We start from the raw sequence: 27,229 nt of genomic DNA on the forward strand, positions 1-27,229 counted from the left end.
CCCACTATATCTCAGTGGATTGAAGGTTGTTTATAAAATAAACATAAAATAGGAGAGCAAAAATTCAAAATAGTCCAGAAAAAGGTTAAGGGACTTGCCCAAGTTCTTACAGCTAGTAAGTGGTAAAGTCAATTTCCAACTCGGAGCATATGCTCTTTTCCTATCATACTTGCTATAGAACTTGGCTTTCTGATACTCTCTCATAGCTTGATCATCCTGGTCTGGTAGAGTTTTATTTGAAAGAATGCATGGATCTTTATATCCTTCTGAAATTCTCCATCAATACCGTGTTTCTCAACTGAGATTTGATTCAAGTTGGGCAACGAGCTTGCATTCTGTAATGAGTACCCAAACCCTGGTTATTTTATGTGGCCAGCTCACCAGAAATACATCTGCCTTAACACAGTTCAAATGGGGACAGACCTATAGTCTCTTATGGAAGGAGCTACAGAAGGTCGGGTGCCCTAAATGAGCAAGGGAGGGTTCCCCAAGGTAGGGTCACATTTTTCTTACAAAGAGCTTTGGATCCTCTTTAACACAGAGATGAAAGGGAGACCTTTGGTGCTGGATTTTGTTATTTATATCATGGCTACAGTATTTTTAGTCTGAATATTTTTAAGGCAGTAAAACCAGATGCCTGCTTTAGCCATGAAATAAACGTACAAAAAAATCATCGATCCTTTAAAAAATTCAGAGAGAACACTTAGCTTTAAGCTATGCTATTTCTGGGTGCACTATTCAAGGTAAAACGTGATAATGTACCTCTAGGTAATTGAATAAGAACGTGTGATTATTACTTAAAAATTTTTAAGTATTGGGAAAGTACTTGGCTTTCTGATCCTCTGCTGATAACTCCACGATTAACTTTGTTCCAGAATAATTCATCTATAGTACTTCAGTTGTGGCAGTAAGTAGGGAACAGGGTCAGTTGTCTTTGAAGTCATTGTTGGTCTAAGATTATATCATGGTCATAGTGTTTGCACATCAAAGAATGCTTGTCTTTTATTTGTCTATTACATTCAGCTCATCCCCAAATTAAAAACAAAAAGCAATGCTTTTTTATCCTGTTGGAAAATCTAGCCATCTAGGGGCCATTTCTTCTGAATGACTCTTGTAGTAACCGACATAGGGTAAATTTTTCAATGAGGTTAGGCTATGCGAATGAAGCTATCCTTGGATAACCGTGGTATATCAGTGTCTCACAGCTGTATTTGTGTTGACGTGTGGCAGTATCTTGATAAGGTGTTCATTGTTGTTGTTTTTGTGTACCGTCGTGATAATGTCTGAACTTGAATTAGAGCAACGAACAAACATGAAATTTCTTGTTCAACTTGGCAAGAATGGAAGTGAAATCAGAGACACGTTAGTCCAAGTTTATGAGGATAATGCCAGGAAGAAAACAGCAGTATAAACATTTTTTTGAGGGGAGAGAACGTGTCACTGATGGAGAGATCAGGGAGGCCAGTAACGAGCAGAACTGACAAAAACATTGCAAAAATTCATTGAAATGTGCATCAAAATTGTCAGCTGACTGTGAAAAGCATGGCAGACCAAGTGAACATCAGTAGAAAATCAGTTAGGAGAATCTTTACTGTAAATCTCTGCATGAGAAAGGTGTGTGCAAAAATGGTCCCGAAGGAGCTCACTGATGACAAAAGCAAAGGAGAGTCGAAGCTTGCCAAGACCTTTTGGAGAGACAAGATGATGTTTTGGGTCATATTATCACTGGTGATGAAACATGGGTGAACCAATAGACCCTGAAGCAAAGCGTCAAAGTGCACAATGGAAGCCAGGCAATTCTCCACGACCAAAAAAGTTCCATCAGTCCAAATCAAGAGTCAAAACAATGTTGCTAACCTTTTTTGGTATCAGAGGGATTATTCATTATGAATTTGTACCAACTGGACAGTTAACCAAGTTTACTATTTGGAAGTGCTGAAAAAGCTGCGTGAAAAAGTTAGATGACCTGAACTTTTTGCCAACAATTCATGGCTCTTGCATCACGACAATGCACCAGCTCACACAGCACTGTCTGTGAGGGAGTTTTTAGCCAGTAAACAGATCACTGTATTGGAACACCCTCCCTACTCACCTGATTTGGCCCCCAGTGACTTTTCTTTATCTGAAGATAAAGGAAATATGAAAAGGAAGACATTTTGATAACATTCAGAACATCAGGGGTAATATGACAACAGCTCTGATGGCCATTCAAGTTTCAAAATTGCTTTGAAGGGTGGACTAGGCGCTGGTGTCGGTGCATAACTTCCCAAGGGGAGTACTTCAAAGGTGATCATAGTGATAATGAGGTATGTAGCACATTTTCTAGGATGAGTTCGCGAACTTAATTGTCAGACCTCGTAATTCCAGCACATTGAATTTATCATTCCCACTGTCTTCTGACTTTAAATGTTGCCGAGCATAATTCAGCTATCAGTTTGATACATATTTTATCTTCAGTTACTTTTAAGGCTTTTTCTATTGGTGTTCTGCAGTTTTGTTTTGGTATTTTTTAGTAATTTTTCCAACATCTTTGGTTCTGTGCAGTAGGATTGTTGGTCCTCCACATTGAAAATAGGAATTTTAATTTTTAAAATTAGAATCTTACTTTACATATTTTTCTATAACTTACTTTTAAAAACTAATTTGAGACTTTTTTCATGTAATTATGTATTTATGACTGCATAGTATACTGTGGTAGGAAAATACCAACTTACTGAATCTCCTATTGTTATGCATTCAATTTTTTTTTACAATAAATGTTACACAAACCATTTTAATTTAAAATTTCTTCACATAGACTGACTAACATTAATACTCGTGAGATCAATGCCACAAATTAGATATGTCCCCACTTAGTTACAGACAAGAGAGAACTGGTGATTACTTTTGCTCCAGGGGACCATAGTAGATGGTTAGACTACAAAATTTCCTTGAGAATAAAACAAATTGGGTGACTGATGCTGCACCAATCCCATTATTCACCCACTTTCAAGTATTCTCTCAACAATGTGTCTAGGGAGATCACTGGCAATTTAAGAAAATGAGAATACAAAAATAAGTTTCTGTGATGCCCTATACAGAAAGCATACTGAAATAACTGTGAGAGGTTTATGAGGAATCTAATACAAAAGATTTCTATATCATCAGAGGATTATGACACTAAAAGTATAAATTCAAAAGTATTATCTGTCTGTTGTTCATATAATTAAGGAGTGGTACGGGAATTCTTCCTGGCAGCTAGGATTACTAAGAATCTGTGAAAGAAATGCTTCTATTTTCAATTTCTAGTATATCACAGGACACATATAATGATATTGTATTTCTCATAAGGGCATACTCTTAACTTACTTTAAATAAAGTTGATGCCCAAAAGTAGACATTCTGGAGTGAAGACAGGTGCCATAACATTTAAATTTTTTACAAAGCACCACTTCACTTATAAAAGAGCGTCAAAAGCAAAAATTTGAGGTTCCAACCTGAGGAAAGTGGTACTACTATATGTAGAGAAATGATGAAAGATTTATCATATTTTAAAATTTAATTGGCTAGTATATCATCTTACCTGTTATTATTGTTAATCTTTATTTCAAGAAGCATCCTATTGAGCAGTTTGCCAGAAAAGCATTTTGTAAATATTGCTGTCAAACTTCTTATATAATCTGCTTACTATCTGCCTCTGGTAAGCTAGTAGTTCACTTCTCTAGCACATAAAAGCAAAACCAATACTGTGGTTTTAAAGATTGTCGTACTTCGACATGATGCAAAATAAATTCTATTTCCTGTTTTTTACCAAAATAGACATAGATAATAGTAGTGTATCATTTACAATATAATCTCAAATAGTCATGGGACAAAGGAATAATGACCTTTCCCACAAAACATCCTTTTGAACTGTTTAAAAACTGAGTAAAACAGTATCCACTTCATGAAATACTTTTCAGATCTATGGACACGTATGTATAATATCACTTAAGTAACTCTGAATGTTGTATCTGTCTGGCTTATTAATATGTAGAAGTGAGATGCAAGATTAAGAATACATGGGATATAACACTGAAATAACTGAGTAATTCCCTGTTTAATAATTTCATTTGAAATATATGAGAAAAAGTGTATCTAGTCATAATGACATTCGTTAAGTCTGTTAGTCATTGTTAATGCATTCTAAAGACAACTGCCACAACTTCTGCAATTTGTTTGATCTTTCTTTCACGTCCTAGACACAAGTAACATTTTTCATTATTCCTACAAATGTAGGTAATCAAATCATTGGTTTCACTTGGACAACAGCTCAAACCTCCACCCATCACCACCATCACAACAGTTAAACAGGACAGCTTGGCAGACTGGAGTTGAGTTTAAAACACCACATGTACAAATAAAATCACACTTAATGCTCATTTTAGGAGATGAAAAGTTTTACTTAGAAATTGCAACATTTAGCAAAGATAAGACATAAACACTATTTTCCATATTCTACAGAAATACAATAACTTATAGCTGGCTTGGTACATGGTCACATGATAAAAACAAATCTAATGAAAAGAATGGTTCGTGTCTACTTTTCTGCCACTTATCACAACTTAGTAAGTGTACCAGTAGGTACTGGAAGACAGCTGCATAGGAAGATTTGAATCCTAGGGCTGTTTGTTAATACACATTATTGTATTATAAGAATAATATAAAAACAAAATAGGTACAGATACACAACATGCAATTTAAGCTATTTTGAAGGAATACAACAGAATTTAGTGAACACATTGAAAAATGTGTTAATAATGTATTGTTATAATTTGCCTATCATGGTATTTTACATGGCATGGAATTTCTTCCTCCTTAAATAATGTTTGGCAAATTGAAACAGGTTGAGCCTACTTCTGGAGCAAGTTTAAAATGAAGATGAAGGAAAAATGAGTGGATAATTATATTAGGTACTTTTCTAAGTATACTAAATAATTTTTAAAGTACCAGAATTTCATGTCTACTTCATCATCTCCCAATTGAAAATAAAGTCGTATTTTGTACCCTATGAATCTGCACTGTCCAATATAGTAGCCCTTAGCCACATGCAGCTAGTTGAGCACTTGACATGTAGCTAGTCAGAACTGAGATGTGCTGTGAGTGCAAAATACACACTGAATTTTGCAGACTTACATGGGAACAGAAGGAGGTAAAATCTCTCAATATTTTTTATATTGATTACATAATGAAACAATCATATTTTTAATATATTGGGTTAAATAAAATACCAAAGTTAATTTCACCTTCTAAAAAAATGTGGCTACTAGAACGTTAAAAATTACATATGTGGCTCACGTTTATTTATATTGGACAGAGCTGATATAAGTAATCTCTAGTCATTATATTAGCCTTAGAAATTAGCACTCTGGAGTACTACCAGAACATCACAAGCACACTCTGCACATACCTTACTGCATAATTTATTTTTATTCCTCTGCAAGTTATACATTTTTAAGTGTAAAACGAATTCACAAAATATTTAGTGCTTAAAAAACTTTCTGTTAGCATATGGTGAAAGCTAAAGGAACTTCAATGTAGACTGGTTGTTTTTTCTTGGTGGGGGGAATAGTTTTAAAAAAACAGCAGTGCAATCAGAGTGAAGACAATTAGTACCCTCAGAAAGTAAGTTAGCCAAACTGATCTTTAATGCCCAGGATCTGACCTTGCACCACAGATCCTATATGTAACTTGTCCATTTAAACCATAACCTCTAAGAGAATCTTAAAACAATATTGACTGCAACTTAAATACTCCATTTTGGGGGAACATCTTCAAGCAATGTAAAATTGACATGCATGATGAATTCTAATAGCAGAATACAGTATCTGAGAACTATCCCTTAAGTAAGTCATTTAGCGTTAAAGTAAGCAACTGCCTAGTGTCCAAGAGACTTGTATTAAAAAATTTAGAAGCTATTAAAAAAAAAATCATTGACCTTTCATAATTTTCTCTCCCCCCCTTTTTATTTAAGTTTTGACAGTGGAGTGTATAAATATTTGGCATACCTACAATACATCATCTTTTATTTTGTGCAACTCAAAGACAAGTAAATCTAGTTACCCATTCTGTTATTTATCCGAGGAACAATAGACACCCAAATACAATACCGACTGGTCTGTCAGAAGCCAGCATCTAAGTCAGAGATCAGGAAATTCTCCAGGGGACAATACCTGATTACACTTGTAACTAACTACACACTCTGCTCCTCACAGCTCAGGTTGGAATGCTTGTTTGTCTTTTAATTTTTAAATGTTTCCACTACGTAAACTGTCAAACTCTGAAAGCCATAAATTAACAGATTCTGAAAGTACTATATCATTCATAAAAATTTCTCCCTCATTTTAAAGACATTCTGAGAAAAGCAGTAAGAAGTTATTTAATATAACTTCGTATTTTACCATCACCACTTTTAAGACACTGGAAAGCAACCAAGATTTAGGGAAAAATAACTTACACCAGGTAATACTGGATATACTAACATAGACACTGATTGCAGAAGACTACAGTAATTCTCTCTAGAGTTCAACAACCTACTAAGACATTTAATCACATTTATTAATGTGCCTTGCACAAAAAGATACTAAACTTTTCACATCTCCTATCAGTCCATGTTCTACATAAACAATATTTTTATTACATTACTAACTCCAATCTAAATAAGCTTGAAAATTCATGTCAAATGATACAATTTTTCAATTTCAAACATATATTACTCTAAAAATATACTTCTCAGCGAAAGATGACAACAGTTTCCTTTCTGAAAGCTCACTGTTATTTTGACATTAGGTCAATAATGGACTACATATTTATTGAGCACCTACTAGGTCAATAATGGACTACATATTTATTGAGCACCTACTATGACTGCACTCGAATCTACTCTCATTCCTTAACCAATAAGAAAAAAATACCTGCCTCAAATGCAAGATGACATTTGTGAGAGAGGATAATATATGAGCATTTTTAAGAGACTGCTGTGTGAATCAACATCTGGACATATGAAATTGTTCATCTCTGACATTAAAAAACCTCAAATTTATCACTGACCACTTTATAAATATAAACAAACATCTGAAGTATGCTGCATAGTACTTTGAGGGTAGTGACTGCCATACATAAAATTAAGGCTGATTCCCTAAAAGAATAAAAGCAGAAATATCATGGTTTGTGAGCAACCCAAGACTTAATATAAACAGTTTACACAAATATCTGGTTAATTCAGACAAGTGGGCACTTGTGTTAGGGTTCCAACTTTCTTTGAAGGGGCTGGTCTAATTAAGAAAACTGCCTTGTAAGCAGATATGAAAATAAAAATCCTTCGGATAAAATTCTTCATAAAAACACTATAGAAATTCAAGTTCCAAATCTCATTTAAATGTACACACACATATATATGCCTTAAAAGTATCTAAATTTCACTTGCGATCTTTGCCTTGTATATCTGAAGCTGAATATGCGTCTTATGCACGACACTGCATTTCTCCTAAAGCTAAGGATGTGTACAATGGTGGTAAGACAGATAAATCTGTTTTAATGTTCTAGCCTTTAACAATTCTGACTTGTTGAAATCCTACAAAGTGCAAGGCATTATGCAATTACTGAATGTATAGAGGGTCTGCACAGAAAACACTCTTTTCGGGAAATTGAAGTTTTAAGAGGCAAAATAATTGTTACTTGAAAAACCAACAGTAATCCTTTTCCTCAATAGGATATTAAAAAATTGAGACTGTCGTCCACTGAAACACCCCCACCTACCACTGCCAAACGTGAAAAATAAGATACTAGAGAAAGCACGTCCATGGAAGACCCGTGGAAGGGAATGTTCCTAATAGAGCCCTGGGGGTTAACGCAGTGAGATGAGCGACGAAGCAGTCACGAGCATCTGCGTGCTGCTGCACTGCTAGTGTTTTATAAAAAATACTACATACACTATGCTTTTAAGGACTAGTAATATATTTAGCATATGTTTGCCCTTTTTTTTTGTCACTGAATATAAAATTTTGTCCTAATATGACTAAATTTTCTACACCCTGAGGAATAATAATAGACTAATAAAACAGATGCCAGGGTGAGCTTTGTGGACCGTGTGATTGTCCAGAAAGCACAAACTATGGATAGTTAATATTCATGGAAGCTCAAGGTTTCATAGCTGATGAAGTCACTGCTCTCTCTCTCTCTTTCTCTCTCTCCCTCTCTCTTTCAGCAAGGAGTTTGGTTTTACAGTGTTAACATGGCCTGGTGACAACAGAGGTCCAAACTGGGAGCCCGAGGTTTCCCCCGCCATGGATCCACAACTGACACGATGGTTTTCTGTCTCAACTATGACCATGATGTACTGCCGCCATTTAGAATACAGTATTAGTTAACAGTCCTCTGGAAAGCACTTTGGAATCTATAGCTATATATTTTTAGGAAATTACAATTAAAAATTATTTGCTATCTTGAAATACGGAATTCCTATCCCTCCCGTTCCCATACCCCAATACATAAAATGCCACATTTTAAATTTCATCTTGGTGTTCACTTCTTTTCCTCCAATATTTGAAAGCATAAGGGCCCCATTTCCCCACCTTTTCAACTATCTTACATAGGTCTGGATTTGGGAGGGAATTCTTTAAGTCCTTAAAGTGAGGCAAAGTATTCATTTGGGAAAACTACATGGCTTTTCTTTTAGGGCAGAGAGCCACTGTTTCCCTTTGAACACAGGCTGCACAGGTTTCAGGTTGATGTTTATGCACGTGCCGTCCTCTAAATGTGATGCCCTATCCCCCAAAAAGAACCAGTTCTTCCTGGTAGGGTACTTAAACATAATAACTAAAGAAATACAAACCAAAACATCCTACCTGTCCCTATCAGTATCTCAAGAGGATACAATACTCTATGGGAGCATGCCTAGCAATTGGAATAGAGTGAGTCGCAATGAACTGATAAAACTTCTATCTTCTATTTTCTACTGAAACATTAGACTGAAATATAATCTTGCTCCCCCCAAAAGTAAAAAAGGCACTCGAATTAACACAGTATGTATAGTTATTTTTAAAAGACACTGTGTGATGGTTAAGTGGAATTCTCAGGTTGAGTTTTCCTGCTCACTGAATTTGCCCAAGCTTTCCTGTGCCTCCATGCACTTCTCCATGAAACAGGTGCACGTTACAGAGTATATACCCAGGCAGGGGGAGGCAGCAGCACAGAAGTGCTAGGTTTTGCAACAGTTACCTATTTGAGAAATGTATTCAGAAGACAAAAGGTTCAGTTATTACAATGCTGTTCAAATTTTCTAGCATACTTTAATATCTAAGTTTTAAAATATAATTTTCTAGTAACAAAATAACTATAAGCTTACAAAAACTTTATGCAAAAAAAAGATTATGTGTTACTTCCTTTAATAATTAAATCTGTAGCATCGTCTGTAATTCAGGGTAACTAAGGTAGAGATTCGATTACTGTACAAGTGGTAATTATACTCCTAAATTGTATTTAGCCCGTGTCTTTTATACCATCTTGTGCTATATAAGAGAAAATTACTAGACTGACAATTTGTTCTCAGTAATATTAAAGTTCTCTTTAGACACACACACACACACACACACACACACACACACACGAATGTGTGTCAACAAGCATGAGTTGATATGACTGGAATATATCTCAATGACACGAAGTCTACAACAAAATGCTACATAAAAATTCAAGAACTTCTGTTTCCACATCTTGTGTCACATAAGCCCTTATCTGAAGATTTAAGTGGCTTTTATTGACCACCCATGTACATTTAGTCCTATTAATAATGAAGCCTTTAATTTGTATTAGAACCATACCACAGGAATAATAAAAATGACCGAAAATCCGGGCCCAGAGTTTCCCGAAAAGTAATAAAATGTTAAAACCTAGAAAAGCAAAAGGGGACATTAATAGGTATGAAATCCTTACGTTAAAAAACTGACACAGGTTTATGATAGATCTAAAAGGGCCACGGTTCAAGTTGAGGAGGAGAAAAGGAAAAGCACAAAATGACTACCCACTCACAGGTACAGATCAACAAGTCTCTGAAATCAAAGAATTTCTTCCGATGCCCCAAGTGGTTCTGGCTGTGTTGACAAGATCTGTCCTCCAACATCATAAATGAACAGAAAGTAGTGTTCTTAATGCAAATGGGATTGATCAGTTCTATGAATTTTTAATATATATTAAAGTACAGTTAATTGATAATTATAGAGCTGCATTTCTTGGATGGGATTTAACAAGCTTAAACAAGGCAGTTAAATAAAAAAAATTAACTTATTCTATATGCAACAGCTTCACTGAAGTATGCTGAAGCTAGAATACATCATTCATTCACAATCCATTGCTCTAATCCAATCAATTTCTCAATCATAGCTCGCTCTTTTCCATCACTCATGATCAATCTTTCCCCTCTTCAAACAGTTAATCATTCATTCATTCATTTAATAAATATTTACTGACTCTTCACAACATGCAGCAGAATCTGTGAACGTGTTACCAAAACAGGTATGCTGAAAAAACAAGGTGGGGTGGAGGGGTGGCAGTGCAAACACTGACCAACTTATTTTGTGCATGTCAGTGTTATTCTTCATCCACAGGACGGTACAATGGCCTACTATTCTGCCAGTGAAAGGATGCTGAAATGTGTGTTAATAGAAACCATCTCTTCTTTTAACAACGTATTTGTACAAAAATAAGTAAAGATTAACAAATCCGTGAAAATACACACATTCTTTCCACCGAATGAGCTCATCAGTCAAAGAAATATTATCATGCTACAGCTAGTGAGTTTAGGTGTCAACCATTTAGGGAAAGAAAATATGATATGGGGCAATACCAGGTTTTTGTGAATGAATGCTTGAAAAAATGAAAATTTTAGAAGTAAAGTAGCACACAAAAGTCACATACAATCAGTATCCTTTGGATATTTGTATTTTCTCCCCCTACTTAAAACTATTAGAGAGACAGACCAAGATACAGTAAAGGACTGCAGGTCTTCAAAATGGGGTGGGTTAAAAGCCTTAAAACACGAGAGGACAGTTAATAAGATACTCTGTGGAAGGCAGAAAAAGATGTGGAGCATTATAATATTCAGATGTTCCACAGGGTATTGTCTACACTCATGTCCAGACACTCTAATCAAAGCATAAGAAGCCCTATTACTTAGGATATTTAAAATCATGCTTGGAAAAAAGGCAATACTGAGTGAGGCCAGAATTTGGCAACATGTGTTAGTGGAATGTGCTGCATCTCCCATGTCAGCTCTGTGTAGTTAACCCCCAAACCCTGCAGGTGCTGAAGATCATAAACTAATGATTTTATCCATGGAAGTCTAAGTAGACGTTGAGGTATCTGATTCAAAATATGCCTTGAATACAAAGAGCCATGGAATTATGTTCATAATGGAATTATTTTCTCACTAAAATACTATAAAAGCTACAAATTTTTGCCCCAAGAGAGAAGAGCAGCTTCTGTCTACAGGAGCCAGGCCTGTTCTGGTGTTCCTAAGTCTCAATGAACAGTTTACCACTCAACAAAACCATGATGCACAAGGTAAGGACTTCCTCTTTTCCCTTAAGGCAATGTGCCTCCCTCCAGTAGAGGGTCTCCATAACAGTGAGAGAAGGGAGGTCTGCCTTCCCTGCCTGTCTCTTCACCATACAGGTGACCTAGCACGTGAAAAGGAGCACAGGCAAAGCATGCTGACCACACTTGTTTCTGCCGCTGTTACTCGCATTCTGCACACATGCAGGGCAAAAGACAGCGTCCATCATTAGGGGAACTTTCAAAGGAGCAGGTCATATTCACATTTTGTGTATGTGTTGCGTGTGTGTATGTGTTTAATGGAGCATGGAATTCACCAGAAATAGGGAGGAGAATATCTTCAGTCATATCTCTGAAATAAGGAAAAATACACAAAAGTGAAAGTAACAAAAAGGATGGAATGGACTAGGAAAATAAAGAGAAAGGTATATGGAAATAAACAAGGCAGACCATTTACGAAGGAGTAAATATGATAAGAAAGTATGAAGCAGACGTCAGACATTACCTGGCCTTTCCCCCACCCTGCCTCACCAACCTGAAAAATCCAGCCCTTGTTATTGAAAAGACAAGATACAGCTATAAGGTGGATACTTTGGTATCTCATCCCTGATAAGTTCATATCAAAGTTTTTTAATTGCTTTTATTTTCTAAAATAAAGATTGAATAACTAACCTTCAAAACTGTTTTTTTTCTCCCTGGCTTTTGCCAGTAAACTTCTAAAAATCACTTCATTAAAATTTTGTATTTTATCCAGTATATCCTCAATAACTTAAATTTTTAAAAAGAAACATTTTTATGGATACATGTCTATGCATATTTCTCCCATTTTTTATGATGAATTTGGAAGGAAAGGAGTAATAACTCAAAATGGCATTCCAGCATTTTCTTTTTAAAGATTTTTATAAGGGCTGACTTGAGTGTTTTTGGCATATACCAAATTTGAGGTAAAAACAATCTACAAAACTAGTCATAAAAATAATTTTCTAATACTACAATTATGTAAATTCTTAAAATTACTTCTTTTAAAATAACCATTTAAAAAATGGGTTACGTTGGAAGCATGTTTTTCATATAAATTTCAATACTGCTGACTTTGGTTATCTTGGTCTATAACTTGAGTAGAACATGCTACTGGTAGAGAAAGAAATGGTTTATACTTTCACTTATCCACTCATCTGGCCATTTGATTCGCAAAACAACAATTATATTGAATAATTTTGCATTTGTCTTGTTTTTAAGCTGAACTACAACATACATTTTTAATTAAAAAATTAGTCTATGCATCAATTGCACTGAGGTGGGTAGAGGTATGTGTGAACCACCTAGAAGAACCAAATGAGAAGAAGCCTAGAAATACAGGCTTCTTCTAGAAATACAGAAGTATAGAAATATAAAGAATGAGAAGTTACAAAGAAAAAATTAAGACTCATTGTTTAAGCAGGAAGGAACTACACAATTATTTTATCCCCAAAGGAATGCCAGTTCTTAACAAAAAAAGTAAAGTGAAAGATTTACTATGGACCTTTAAGGTAAAGATGAAGAACATATAGGTAGCTACTAACAGCAAATAGTTCATGCAACTATGTAAATAAGAAAGGAAAGCAATATTGCACTAAAAGGGGAACCTTGCAGAAACAGTCCATCTCTTTCATTGACTCAAAGTATCCAGCCATTTCCTATATGCATTGGCAAACCTGGCCTGTTCTACGTTCCGGCAGGTGGACAATACTTGATCAATGAACCTGTGTTCCATTTCCAGGCCTAGAGAATCTGGAGCTGGGGTCCTCTTCAGGCGTTTCGTTTCCTGGGAATAGCATTGCTTGCTAGAGTCACTCAGTCCATCTACCTCCATTGCCTGAGATGTGCGGGGGCCTGCTGGGATGTGGTGCAAGTCACTCAAAGTCCCCCCAGGGCTGTCTCCAGGTGACAACTGGGTCACATTGTGAGGAAACCTACCATTTAAATAATGCTGAAGGTAGAAAACATGCCGCCTGTGAAATAGGAAGGGAATGAAGAGAACAGAGAAAAGAAACATCACATCACAAAGTCAAGCTTTTCAGGGAAAACAGTCAGTTGATAATTTCAAAATTACAATCCTCAGTTCGTTGCTGCATTTGTAACCCAGAGTTATCTGAGGGAAGGAGGAAGAGAAGCTACGATGAAGTCTCTGGGTATTTGGACAAGTGTTAAAAACTCAGATTACTGGATTGTTTGTGAGAAAGACTATCATCCCAAAGGTTTTTAAAGAGCATTGACTGAGATAATGACAGTCACTTGGAGTCATTACTCTTTGTAGACTATAATTATTAAACTAGAAATAGGTCTTAGCCCAATCTTTGCTATAAATTAAAATACAACACAAAAGCAAAACTAAACCTCATTGATATCCCCAGACAAGTGATTCAGAAACAAGGGGCTTAAACTGCACCTCTAGAGGCTTAGCCCATGTCCTCTATCCAATACTTGAATAAGAACAACCTGTGGCAGCTGGTCTTTTATCTAGAAACCATCTCAACTTCCCCTAAATCCATCACTACAGTCTCATTAAACATCCATGTACAGTAAGAATGTGCTCGGCTCTGAGCAAAGTATTTTACAAGACACAGTTCCTGTTCTTTCCCTAAGAGCAGTTCTCCTGCCCTTAGAATCACATAGAATTATTTGTTAAAAATGAAGATCTGTGTGCCTAATCTCCAAAAATGTGATAGTGGGGTGCACATCTACTGTACACAATAAGGTAAACTACATAGGTTCTAGGTGGTTATGTCTGACCATTCACATTAGCAACTCTAAGCCCTTAAAAGATAATTCTATCCATGTCCCCAGAATATTCTGGAGTAGACAGGGAGTATAACATGCCCATTTTATAGAGGATAAAACTTATAGCACATAAATTGCCTCAGGGCAATGAATCAATAGAAAACTGGCCTGTATAATATGTAAGACCTTCTGTAGCTCTAGTAAGGACACACAGTTTCCTCCAGGAAATGAATTTTCCCTTCTCTTACCTGTGACACCAAAGGGTTTCATGCCCTGGGTAAGAATCAATAAGATCAGTGCTGAATTCAACTTCTTCTTCTAGAAGATGGGGAATAGTTATCCTTGGTTTCTCTGGGGAAGCTGCTGCTGCTTCATCTTTTGGAAGAACCAGGGCTGGCTCACTTCTCAAAGGGTTTTTTTCCAACACAGAACTGTCTTTCACAGTTTGGCTAATCAAAGACTTTAACAAAAACTGGCGGTAGTGAAATCCACTGTGGTCTGAAACGTGCGTGGACGCCCAGTGTTTAGTAGAAGATAGTTCATCAAGAAGAATCTTGTAGGAAGAAAAAAGGGAAGATGAGAAAATGCCAAAGGTTTTTCTTTCTTCATTAAGGTCTTGGATTTCTCCTTGATTAGTTCCTTGTTTTTTTCAGACAATACCATTCCTACCAATATTTTGTATACAATGTCCAAACACAGTGCTGTCACTTCGTGGAAGCTCAGTGAATGCTAGTTTCCCCTTTCCCCTATACAGTAATAGAATTTTTTTAGTATATGCCACAGAATTTAAGGACTTGTTTGTCACTCTTTTCCTGGACCTTGATCAATCCAATTCTGATTGGCACACACATCGAAGAGCCATATTCTAAATAATGATGAACATTAGGGTGTTTATAAGTAATGCTGACATTACTTGTCAAACATTAGGGTGTTTACAAGTAATGAATTTATGTTGAAGGGAAAACATAAATTCAGAGGTTACTTGATGTAAAACTTTCTCTAAATTTAATGAACATGTACTAAATCTAACTTATTATTTGTTCAACTAGACTTGATTATTCATTCTTCACTGTAAGTACCACGAGGGCAGAGACCATGTCTGTTTTGTTCACTACTTAATTCTAAGGACTCAGTACAAAAACATGACGCATAAATAACAGGACTTTTCAAGAGCTTGTAACTTGCACTATTTGTCTCAAACTCACTTAACATAAATGATAAATGGTTTTTTAAAGTAGATAGACAAAATTAAGTCTTTGTATTATCAATCCTGTGAACTAAAGAATTTCAAATAGAATGATAAAAAGAAAGGCAGCATGAAAAAGTAATGTGGCAATGTCTTTGACAGGCAGCCAACGCAAACTGGTTCTAAGCAGTGAAAGACATATCACAGGCTGAGAGGACTTCCAGACCAGCTAAGGAAAAAAGACAGACTTGTCAACAGTGAACAAGACAGACCGCACAGCGCCGACAGGCTCCTTTACCTGTTTGTTAAGGGTCCCAGACAAATGCCTTCTCCTATACCAAGATCCCATTTCTCCACTTCTCAAAAGTCTCTTTTTCTCCCTAAAAGAAATCTTTCCCTCTTCTGAATCTCCATAGTTCTGGTGTGTTCAGCCATGTATACTATAGAATTTTCTGTACATCTTTTCATCTCCACCAAACTATACAAGTTCTTTTAAGATATTTATTTGTTCCTAATTATGTTTCCATCACTCTACCCACTGGCATAAAAATGGACATGTAAGTATTTTATGACTAAATAAATGAACAATTTAATGAATGAAGTGACTGGTACAAAGGGATAGATTACTCCCAGCTAGGATGGTCAAGTTGTATCAGGGAAATGTTTTAATCGTTTCCTTTAAATTCTACAGTTTTCTTCATAGCCACATAAATTTATTCTAGAGGCTACTGCTGGTGAGTCACTGAAAAATGAAAAAGAAGACTGTTTATTTAATTTAAAAGGTGAGCAAAATAGCACCATATAAAATTCTACTTAAAATAAAAAAATTTAAAAAACTAATCTTAAGGTTATTATATTTTTAAAGAATTAACCTGCAGGACATTTAGGCTATAATATAGCAGATTCTAAATTTTGGTGCAGCTTCTTTGAAAACAGTACAAAATGTATTTAAAAGGAATTTATGTAACATGAAACACATTTACATTATTTCTTACTGCATATTTCTACATCTAAAAATTGGAATTTATTGGAATTTTGACACAAAAAAATAACCGATATATGAAAGTTATTCAGCAAAATCAACTTAATTCCTTTAAAATTTTTTCTCAGACTTTCTAAGAGAAAAATCCACTATATCCTTTTCCCTAAAATAAAATGCATACTGAATTAGAGAAGAAACTTTAATAGGAATTTCAGGGCTTTTTCTTACTAGAATAAAAAAGTATATAGATATAGGCAATGATAAAAAAATACAATTATTTTTAAGTGATCTTAAAGACACTGCACAAAGACAGTTTACATGGAAGGTACTGACAAAATAAATGACCTTTACATGATATACATTAAACATCATTATTCGTTTCCAAGGTTCTAGATAAAAAAAACGAATGAGTAAATAAACTACAAGAAAACTATAGAAGCAGGGCTATGAAACAGAAGGAAAACAGGTTTAAAACGAAAGACTAATGAAAGTACTCATTCTCATATACATATGCCATAAGTCTTATAAATTTTTTGAAATAACATTTGGTTTTTCTTCTGATTATAAAAGTGATACAAAATGATCATTATAGGAAATTTTAAAAATATAGAATATAAAGAAGCAAAAAAAAAAAATCGCTAATAGTCTGTTGGCCAGTGATAACCACTTTTAACATTCTGGCACATAATCAACATTTCAGCTTTTTTCTATGCATGTATGCGCACAGTTTATTTTTAAAACCAATTTGGATACTCATTTGTACTGATTTTATTCCACGTAAACTATAAATATATTCCCGTGTCATTAAATATTACTCTGTAACATAATTTTTAACTTTTCCGTATTTCAACCTAAAGATGATCACAATTTAACCATTCCCTCATTTTGTTGCCAATCTTATATAAGTAAACACTCTAATGAATACACATATGTAAATCTATGTTCATATCTTATTTATTCAGGAGAAATTTCTAGAAGTACACTTACTGGAACAGTGAGGAAAATATTGTAAAGTTCTTGATATATACTGTCAAAGTGCCCTCCAGAAAGGCTGTATAATTTATATTCTTATTGGAAGTATATCTTAATATCTATTTCCTATATTCTTCACCAATTTAATCACTAATTTAATAAGTGAAATATCATATTTCAATTTCTATTTTCTTAATTATCACTAAGGCTAAATGTTTTTACTTATTCACTTATTTTTCCTTTGTTTCTTCTTTTATGAATTGCCTGTTTTGCGTAATTCTCTTCTTTCATAAATTGCCTAATTTACTATTTGTGATAGTCATTATTTGTCTTACAGGTTTGTAAAAGATCTTTATATACATTGGAGATCTTACATATTGTAAATATTTTTCTTAATATATTACTTCATTGAATTTTTTAATTCCTTATTTTCTCCCCTCAGGTATGTTTTCATTCCATTGAGAGTTCAGTTTAGATTATGAGATTACAACCTAACAATTATTTTCTAAAAAGTCAAACAATTAATTTACCATAGAAGTAAAAGATCTGTACTCTGAAAATTATAAGACACTGAAGAAAGAAAAGAAAGAAGATACAAATAGATGGAAACACATACCACGTTCATGGATAGGAAGAATTAATATAGTTAAAATGTCCACACTGCCTAAGGCAATATACATATTCAATGCAATTCCTATCAAACTATCAACGACGTTTTTCACAGAAATAGAACATATAATCCTAAAATTTATGTGGGACCATAAAAGACCCCAGATAGCCTCAGCAATCTTGAGAAATAAGAACAAAATGGGAGGTATAACAATACCTGACATCAAATTATACTACAAGGCTACAGTAATCAAAACAGCATGGTACTGGCATAAAAACAGACACATAGATCAATGGAACAGAACAGAGAGTCCAGAAATAAATCCATGCCTATATGGCCATTTAATCTACGACAATGGAAACAAGAATGTACGGTTGGGTAAAGACAGTCTATTCAATAAATCGTGCTGGGAAACCTGGACAGACACATGCAAAAAAATGAAGCTGGACCACCTCTTTACACCATACACAAAAATAAATTCAAAATGGCTTAAAGAGTTAAATGTAAGATCCGAAACCATAAAATTCCTAGAAGAAAATATAGGAAGAAACTTCACAGACATTACCCGAAGTAAGATTTTTACTGATACATCCCCTCACGCCAGGGAATTAAGAGAAAAAATAAACATGTGGGATTACATCAAACTAAAAAGTTTTTTCACAGCAAAGGAAACCATCAATAAAACAAAAAGGGACCCTACTGAATGGGAAAAGATATTTGTCAATGATATATCTGATAAGGGGTTAATATCACAAATTTATAAAAAACTCACTCAACTCAACTCCAAAAAAACAAACAACCCAATTAAAAAATGGGCAGAGGACATGAAGAGACATTTTTCTAAAAAGGACATACAGATGTCAAACAGACATGTAAAAAAAATGCTCAAACTCGCTAATCATTAGAGAAATACAAATGAAAACCACAATGAGATACCACCTCACCACAGTCAAAATGTCTACCATCAATAAATCAACAAACAACAAATGCTGGCACAGATGTGGAGAAAAGGGAACCCTTGTGCACTATTGGTGGGATTGCAGATTGGTGTAGCCACTATGGAAAACAGTATGGAGGTATCTCAAAAATCTGAAAATGGAACTACCTTATGATCCAGCAATTCCACTCCTAGGTATCTATCCGGAAAAATCCAAAATTCTAGTCCAAAAAACTTTATGCACTCCTATGTTTACTGCAGCACTATACACAATAGCCAAGACATGGAAACAACCGAAATGCCCACTGGTAGATGACTGGATTAAGAAACTGTGGTACATTTATACAATGGAGTATTATGCAGCCATAAAGAAGAAAGAAATCTTACCATTTGCAACAACATGGATGGACCTAGAGAACATTATGTTAAGTGAAATAAGTCTGATGAAGACAAATACCATATGATCTCACTTATATGTGGAATCTAAAGAAAAGAATAAGTGAATGAACTAATCAGAAACAGTTTTGGAGACACAGAGGAAAAACTGAGGGTTGCTAGATGGGCGGGGGGGTAGGGATAAGGGGGAAGGTGAGGGGATTAGAAAACAGTCGGTAACCACAAGATGGCCACGGGGTTTTGAAAATTAATTTGGGGAATGTAAAAAATAATGTTGTAAAGATTTTGTAGGGTATCCGATGGACACTTGTCTCATTAGGGAGACCACCTCAGGGATGATGTAGATACCTGATCACTGCACTGTACACCTGAAGCTGAAGCTGAACAATAATGAATGTCAACTATAAGTTTGTATGTATATGTATGTATATATGTATATATATGTATGTATATATGTGTATATGTATGTACTTACAAGAAGCGGAGTACAGCATTAGGAATAGAGACAGTGGAAATGTAATGGCTCTGTGCGATGACAGAGGGATAGTGGATGGGGGCAGGGGGTTTCACACAGTGTGAGGGATATAAAAGATAAACGTCGAAGTATTACTTTGTCTTGTGCACCTGAAACTAATAAAAAAAAAGAAATAATTATTAAAAAAAAAAGTCAAACAATCTTATCAGCATTACAAATTGAACAAAGAATCCTTTCTCCAATTATGTGCAATGCCATATTTATCATCAATGAAACTGTTACAGATTATGTACTGGGATTTGTTTCTGGGCTTTCTATTTTCTTCTATTACTGTGTCTACTTTTGAGCCAGTAACACTAATTACACTATAAACATCTAAACATATAGTGGTATACAGTGTTCCTTATTTTTGTTTTTTCAACAATTTCTTAGCTAGTCTTGAAGCTTTATTCTAATGAACTTTAGAACCAATTTTTGAAGTTGAAAAATAAACTGGTGGTTTTTAGTATATTCAAAATTGTGCAGCCCTCACTACTCTCTAATTTCAGAACATCTTCATCACATCCAAAACAACCCCTATTCCCATAAAGTGTCCTTTAATTCCCCACTTCCCCCAGCCTCTGGCAACCACTAGTGTGCTTTGCCTATTCTAAATGTTGTATTAATAGAACCATGCATATGTGGCCTTTTGAATCTGGTTACTTTCAGTCAGCATGTTTCAGGGTTCATCCATGTTATGGCTCAGGATATGGATCAGGATTTCACTTCTTTTTTATGGCTGAATAATATTCCATTGCACAGATACCACATTTTGTATATCTATTCCCCAGAGAGCGGACATTTGGGTTGTTACATTTTTTTGGCTATTATGAAAAATGTTGCTACGAACATTTCTTGTACAAGTTTTGGTATAAACATGTTTTCAATTCTTCTGGGTATACTATACCTAGGAGTGGAATTGCAAGTTCATATATGGTAATTCTATGTTTAAGTTTTTGAGGAAATGACAAACTATTTTTCCACAGTGGCTGCACTATTTCACATTTCTACTAGTAATGTATAAGGGTTTCAATTTCTCTACATCCTTTCCAAAACTTGTTATTGTCTGTCTTTTTAATTTTAGCCATCCTACTTGGAATGAAATGGTATCACATTGTGATTCTGATTTGCATTTCCCATTAGTAAAAAAAGACTAATGATATTGAACATCTTTTCATGTCTTTATTGGCCATCTGTATATCTTTTTTTGAGAAATGACCCTCTCTGTGCTTTCTCAGGTGACACACCATAGCAAGTTTCAATTGGCTAGTAGTAATAAGTTCTACTCAGCTGTCTTTCCTCCCACCCCACCCTCAAAAATAAGAATATATTAAAATTTACTTAACTATATGTTCACTTAAATATCATAGTGAACATGAAACAGGATATTCAAACCTCTCATAATTCCACCCCATAGCAATGATAAACATTCTCAATTCTCTAACCATTTTTTTCTGAATAGAAACTTGCTTATTATAGAAAACGGAAAAAATGTATCTTATATGCGCGTGCAAGCGCACACACACACTGTGAAATCACATTTACACACTTCAAAATCACATTCAATGCTGCTAATATACTAAAAATTTGTATTAGGCCCTTCTCATATTTATTTTATATCCTTAACCTATAATGAACACTTTTCTTTAAATAATCTTCCAAAATATAATTTTTATTAGCAACAATATGTTCCAATATGTGACGGATTACACTGTAACTTATCCCACATTATTGGAGGGTTAGACTATTTCTATTATAGTTTTTCACTATTATAAATAGTATTTTTATATATCAAACTTCTGTACTTAATATAAAAGCCAGTATTTGTTGAGTGCTTAGTACAAGCACTTGTGATAGCCCCTTTATGTGGATTCTCCCATTTAATTTACATCACTCGATGTGATGGAATTATCTCCATTTTACAGATGAAGAAACCAAAGGTTATGGAGACTAAAAAACTTCAAGGCCACACAGTCAGTTGGTGGTAGGGTCAGGATTCAAACGAGGTCTGCATGACCAGTAAGTGGAGCCTTTAATTACTAAACCATATTGCATCTCCATTATTTCTTTAGGAGGACTTCCTAGAAGCAGAACTGCTAGATTAGAGATAACACACTTTTTTAAAAATCTGATAAATGCTACCATGTTGATCTTCAGTAGGATTACAGCAATTTCTTCAATGCTTGTTTTCACACCCTCATCAATGCTGGATACCAGCATTTTAAAAAGTCATTTTTAATTTTCTAAGTTAAAAAAAAGAAAAAGCCAGCCATTTTATATGTATTTTTAAGCTGCTCTAGACTACTGGTACTTTTGTGATACTTCCTCTAACAGACAAAGCATGGCAGGACATGATCTCTTAGCTGGGCTCAATGACTTATAAAAAAAGAAAGGGGATTTTGCAAATTCAGCACTCTTTCATTGACAGTGAGAGACACTACAGTGGCAGTAGTGACAGGAAAAGCACAGTCTCCCCAAGGGCAGGGCAGGCTGAGAACATGTGAGCCTAGGATTGTGAGCCTACGAGTGGACCCAGTCAAGATACCACTAATGAGTTCTCGTTTTCAACATCAGTTGTTCATAAGTAACCAAGAATGTCACCTAGGTCTCAAGTTCCTGATTTTATGGGAACACCACCTTAAAAGGTTCAGTTTCCAAAGATTTAGCTCACCTGGAGTCAGCCTTCCTCTTTATCCTCAACTCTCTCCGTGTCCCTCCCCAACCCCTACACCCTCTCAAGTTGTGGAGCTGAGATGACGGGCTCTAGGCTCTCCATACTCCCCAGAACCCACCAGACAACTGGTACTTAGACTCCCAACAACGCAGCATCCCTCCCCGTGACAGCTACTTCCAATAAGCCAGCCTGGATGAGGAGCAATTTCTGTGCTCCCATTGTACCTGCAAGTGTCACACTGCTTTGTAACTATTGGTATCTGCTTCCTCAACTAGATTTTCAATTTGTTGAGAGCAAGCTCTTTGTCTTTATGCCACACCCAGTGTATAGGACAGTGTCTGGGAATGACAGGGTTTCAATACTTTTTCATGAACAAATTGCAGAGTTGACCTACAAAACTGGTAGCCAGTTTCACGTAAACTTTCTATCTATGTGGAGCACAAAAAGGAATGAAACTTTACTGAGCCTCTATTATTAGATGCCCAGTACTTTATACACATTAACTTAAGTAATTCTCACAAGAATCCTAAGGCAGAAAGTAGAGCCCCCATTTTATAGATGAAAGCATTAAAGCCTTACTTTCCACACAGAGCTAGTAGAGCCAGAATCTGAACCCGGGCCAGTGTGATTCTGTCTTAGCTCTTTCCACCCCATTACGTGTCTTCCTCTCCCGAAACAAAGCCATATAAACTGGAGGGGAAGGGCTACTCTTCTAGAATTATTGGCTTAAAAATCTCCCAAAAGTGAAAACTCCTGAGAAATCTCTGGCTAAGAAAAGAGAGGGAACTTGTGAAAGGAGATGTACAAAGAAGGGGGTGATGAGCAAAAATTAGAGCGCAGTTTCCCCATTAATCTGAAAGCATCACTTGAGGCATTTTGACCCCTTTAAATTGTCTCAAGCCAGGAAAACTTTTAGAAAAAAGTACCCTCGATTCTGATGGCACTGATACCATAAAAAGGGGGTGGAGGACAAGAAGAAAAATAAACTAGAAAATCTATAGTATGTAAGAAGGAGTACAAGGATAACAGGTTCTCATTGTGATGAATAATAAGTGATGTAACTGTGGCTAAGTCTAAAGCATTAAAATTCTCTGGAAACCTCCATCTCCTCATTTCTAAACTGAAAGGATTAGGCTGTGACAGTTTCCCACTCAGCTCTGTATCTTAATAATCCCCCAAATTTGTGAACAATACTGACCTCTAAATCCTACCCCATTCCAATTTAGTAGGCCTGGGGTGGACTTAGGAATCCTCATGTTATTTATATAATAGTCACCCAAGTTTGGGAACACCTGGATAAAATATTCTGTCACCTCCCAAGAGAGGAAGTTGTGAACAGGCAGCCAGCTGATCCAGCACAGTAAGTCATATAACTAAAGATCACCAAGAAAGAACAAATTCAGTTCTATAAGGCTTCATAATCCCTTTCTGTTTCAGGGCAAAATGGGTTATACTCAGTCTTCCTTCTTGCTTAAACCTGCCTTTGTTCTACCAATGCATTGTTCTTAAGGGCACCAAAATATGCTAGTAAGGAATACAAACTTGTTTTCTTAATTTCCAGGGTTTCCCTGGAGGTATCTACTGTCATGATCTTCTCCAGGCTGCTAGGCTGCCATTAGTTCCTCTACTTTCCTCCCTTAAAGCTCCTCTAAGGGGGAACTGCTACCAGAAGATTTAAAGGCCGACAGAGAATGTGTTAGGGACATAGAATAATAGTCCTACCTTGACATCTAACTTTGCCAAGTGTTGTAAAACCCAGATGCGATGGGACCAGGCATTATAGTTACTTGGGTATCTCCCCGCCGCTTCACCGCAGACCTCCATCTCTTCTCGTATTAGTCGCTGTGTCCTTTCTGCAGGAATTGTTCCCAAGTTTCCTTTGGTTACAAAGGAAGGCAAGGAGGTTTCCTGAATTAGCTGTTGTAGCACCCATCGTCTGTTAAGGTATCATGTGGGAAAGAGAATGAGGAAAGAACATAAACCAGAGAGGAAAACAATCAGAATTTTTGTTACTGATTTCCATTCACAGATAATGTAAAATAATACCTGTCTATGAGCCCAGTTTGTGTGTGTGTGGGGGGGAGTGGGGGTCGAGGAGGGGATTGTTGCTTTGTTTTTAAAAACATACTAACTTTAGCAGCATGGATGGGGGTGGGGGACAGAAAGGACAAAAAGGAAAGCAAAATCTTTCTAAAATGTTAAAATCTGTCAAAAAAAGAATGAATACTTTCAGTTCCAAAATGACAATTCCCAAACTCCATTTGGCCAGGAAATGTAAAGGCAATTAGGGGTGTGTGTATTGGCAGTGGTGGCTGGGGGGGTTGGTGGGGAGGAAAGAGGATATAATTAATGGTTAGTAAACACTAGAAGAGTAGTCATGGTTCATGTCTTTAATTATATATGCATGCCCCACCCTGTATTTATTTGTTTGCAAACAGGAAGCTACATTATGACAGCTTTCATTAAGTAAAATCTCTATTATAGTATAGAATCTAGAAGGAAACAAATACAATATAATTAGTGAGGCCATCAAAAAGGTTTTAAAATGTCTCTATCCACAGATTTTCCCCTTGTCTATTTAACATTTTTATTAGCATGTTTAAATAAAATGCACTAAAAAAGTGTCTATAACCACTTTATGTCTTTAGTTTTAATAAATGTTTTCTCATAAGAAAGCATTCTTTTAGATTAAAAATTTCCAACCTAATGGTATAAAAAATTGAGTAGGAAAACCATTTTGTCAGTTTTCAAAAAATAGAAGTTTTTTTACTTAACAACAAAAGCTTGCTTTATAAAATACCAGACAAGCCAATAAATTGACAGATGCATATTTAATAATTCCCTTCCCGTGTCACCATCCCTTCCTTTCCAGACCTCTATACAGAAAATCACATACCTCTCTGAAGTTGGCTATCATAATTTCTGCTAAGGGAGAAAATACAACTGACCATATGGTTTGGAGGTAGCTGATTATAGAAAGATACCTTGAACTGACGTGAAGATACTAAATATGCTCAGGATTTAAGTAAAGTTTAAGTGGATTAATAAACTGAGAACAGACTTCTTCAGAGAATTTCTCCACTGACCCAATCCGCATGCTCACACCATCTCACTTTAATCACAATAAGGTGGTTACATGGAGTCCAAGAGGAAGATGCTTCCCGACAGCCAGGATTCTGAGAACAGTTCTTATGTGCATTTTGGCTATCTGCCTCAGGCTTTTAACCTAAAAATATTCTCCACATTTATGGTGTTAGCGACCTTTGGCTCAGCCCACACACCATTTACATCAACTGCCCTTATCTTCTTTATTTGGTCATTTTAACCATAACCATCTTTAGCAGGAGTGCACCTGAATGAGTTACGTAGAAAACCCAAGTTGCTCATTATAGTTGATTATCTAAACGCAATGTCCATAACTGCTTCAAATGGATAATAATGGCTAAAATTTGAGTATTTAATATGTGCCAGACATTGTGATAGTGTTTACATGCATCACATCAAATAAACTCCACTATTAACTCTGAGACAGGTGTACTTATTATTCCCATTTTACAAATGAGAAAAACTGAAGAGGTTAAAAAATTTCTGAAGATGACATAGGTAGCAAGTGATGGCATCCAGAGTTAAATGTAGGTAATGTGACTTTAGAATTCACACTCTGAACCGTGTGACCGTGCTTCACACTGTGTTTTCTCCAGTCATTTTGAATCCTAAGTAAGAATCCTATGGTGTCAATTAACTATACCTGTGAATCCATGTTTCCGGACTCTTTGGAAACTTAGTTAAGGCCAGTTTTCCCAGATGTAAATCCTTAATTGGATTTAAAGTACCAGAGAGGATCAGCTCTTTTCTGTAAAAGAAAAATAAAAAGAACCATTACTGTATCTTTCTATCCAAGCATACTGCATGACTATTAAAATATAACTACATTGAGAAGTGAATTTCCAAAAATTTATAAAATACACAAAACTGTCATAAATGTCACAGTAGTCAAGAATGTATTCTTATAATCTTTAAATAACAAATAAGCAGAAACAGAAGCTCTAAATCAACCAAAGCTCTAAATCACATAACCTAGAGACACAATAAAAAAAACAACAAATTGCTCTAATGTATTCAAGTAGGAATCTAATTTGAGATAAAATTTCCAGTCACACACGGATTCAAAAAATCTTCTAAGTAGACACAATGTGCTTTGGGAAACCGTGCTACATAACCCAAACAAACATCTCTCATGATGACAGTCACTGATGTCAACAAGCCGTATGAGGAGTTTGAATTAAATTGTTTGATGAAATGTGAGTGGGAAAATGAAGAATTTGGTTATCTATTTGGAGAAAGCAAAGGGGTTTTCTGGCTTGTCTCATTTCCCAAACTTACAAGGCCTGACATCAGTATCTGTAGGGCAGGTTCCAATACGAGTCAAGAATTGCTCTAGCTTCCTAAGTAGGATTAGATATGGTCTAGTTCATTACCAAAAAAATACACACACAACACAGTATGACTGAGGTGTAAGAAAAAAAATCATTCATTCAATCACTACCCTAGCAAAATTAATATTTTTATTTTTGAATTTTCCCTTCTACCTTCCCTCATACACATCTGTAATTTAATATGTAATTTTATA

At 35.5% G+C, this 27,229-nt stretch overlaps 1 protein-coding gene and 1 long non-coding RNA gene across 2 annotated transcripts in view; both read right to left on the bottom strand.

Annotated features, from left to right (window-relative positions):
• Positions 1–4,400: 4,400 nt before the first annotated feature.
• On the bottom strand, positions 4,401–9,010 carry LOC308505397. The gene is made up of 2 exons (XR_013994532.1): positions 6,877–9,010; positions 4,401–6,838 (listed from the first exon to the last, which is right to left on the bottom strand). It is a non-coding gene; the product is annotated as an uncharacterized lncRNA (long non-coding RNA).
• Positions 9,011–9,801: 791 nt separating this feature from the next.
• Positions 9,802–27,229, bottom strand: part of PTAR1 (protein prenyltransferase alpha subunit repeat containing 1) — a 41,596-nt gene continuing 24,168 nt past the window's right edge. Inside the window, exons 4-7 of the mRNA XM_081067517.1 lie at positions 26,348–26,452; positions 24,322–24,535; positions 14,577–14,881; positions 9,802–13,559 (exon numbers count right to left, since the gene is read on the bottom strand). Of these exons, the coding sequence (XP_080923643.1) occupies positions 13,217–13,559; positions 14,577–14,881; positions 24,322–24,535; positions 26,348–26,452 (967 nt within the window). The 3' untranslated portion in view covers positions 9,802–13,216. The remainder of the gene's footprint in view (positions 13,560–14,576; positions 14,882–24,321; positions 24,536–26,347; positions 26,453–27,229) is intronic.

Source organism: Rhinolophus hipposideros (genome assembly GCF_964194185.1).
Source record: "Rhinolophus hipposideros genome assembly, chromosome: 11".
NCBI classification, from domain to species: Eukaryota; Metazoa; Chordata; class Mammalia; order Chiroptera; family Rhinolophidae; genus Rhinolophus; species Rhinolophus hipposideros.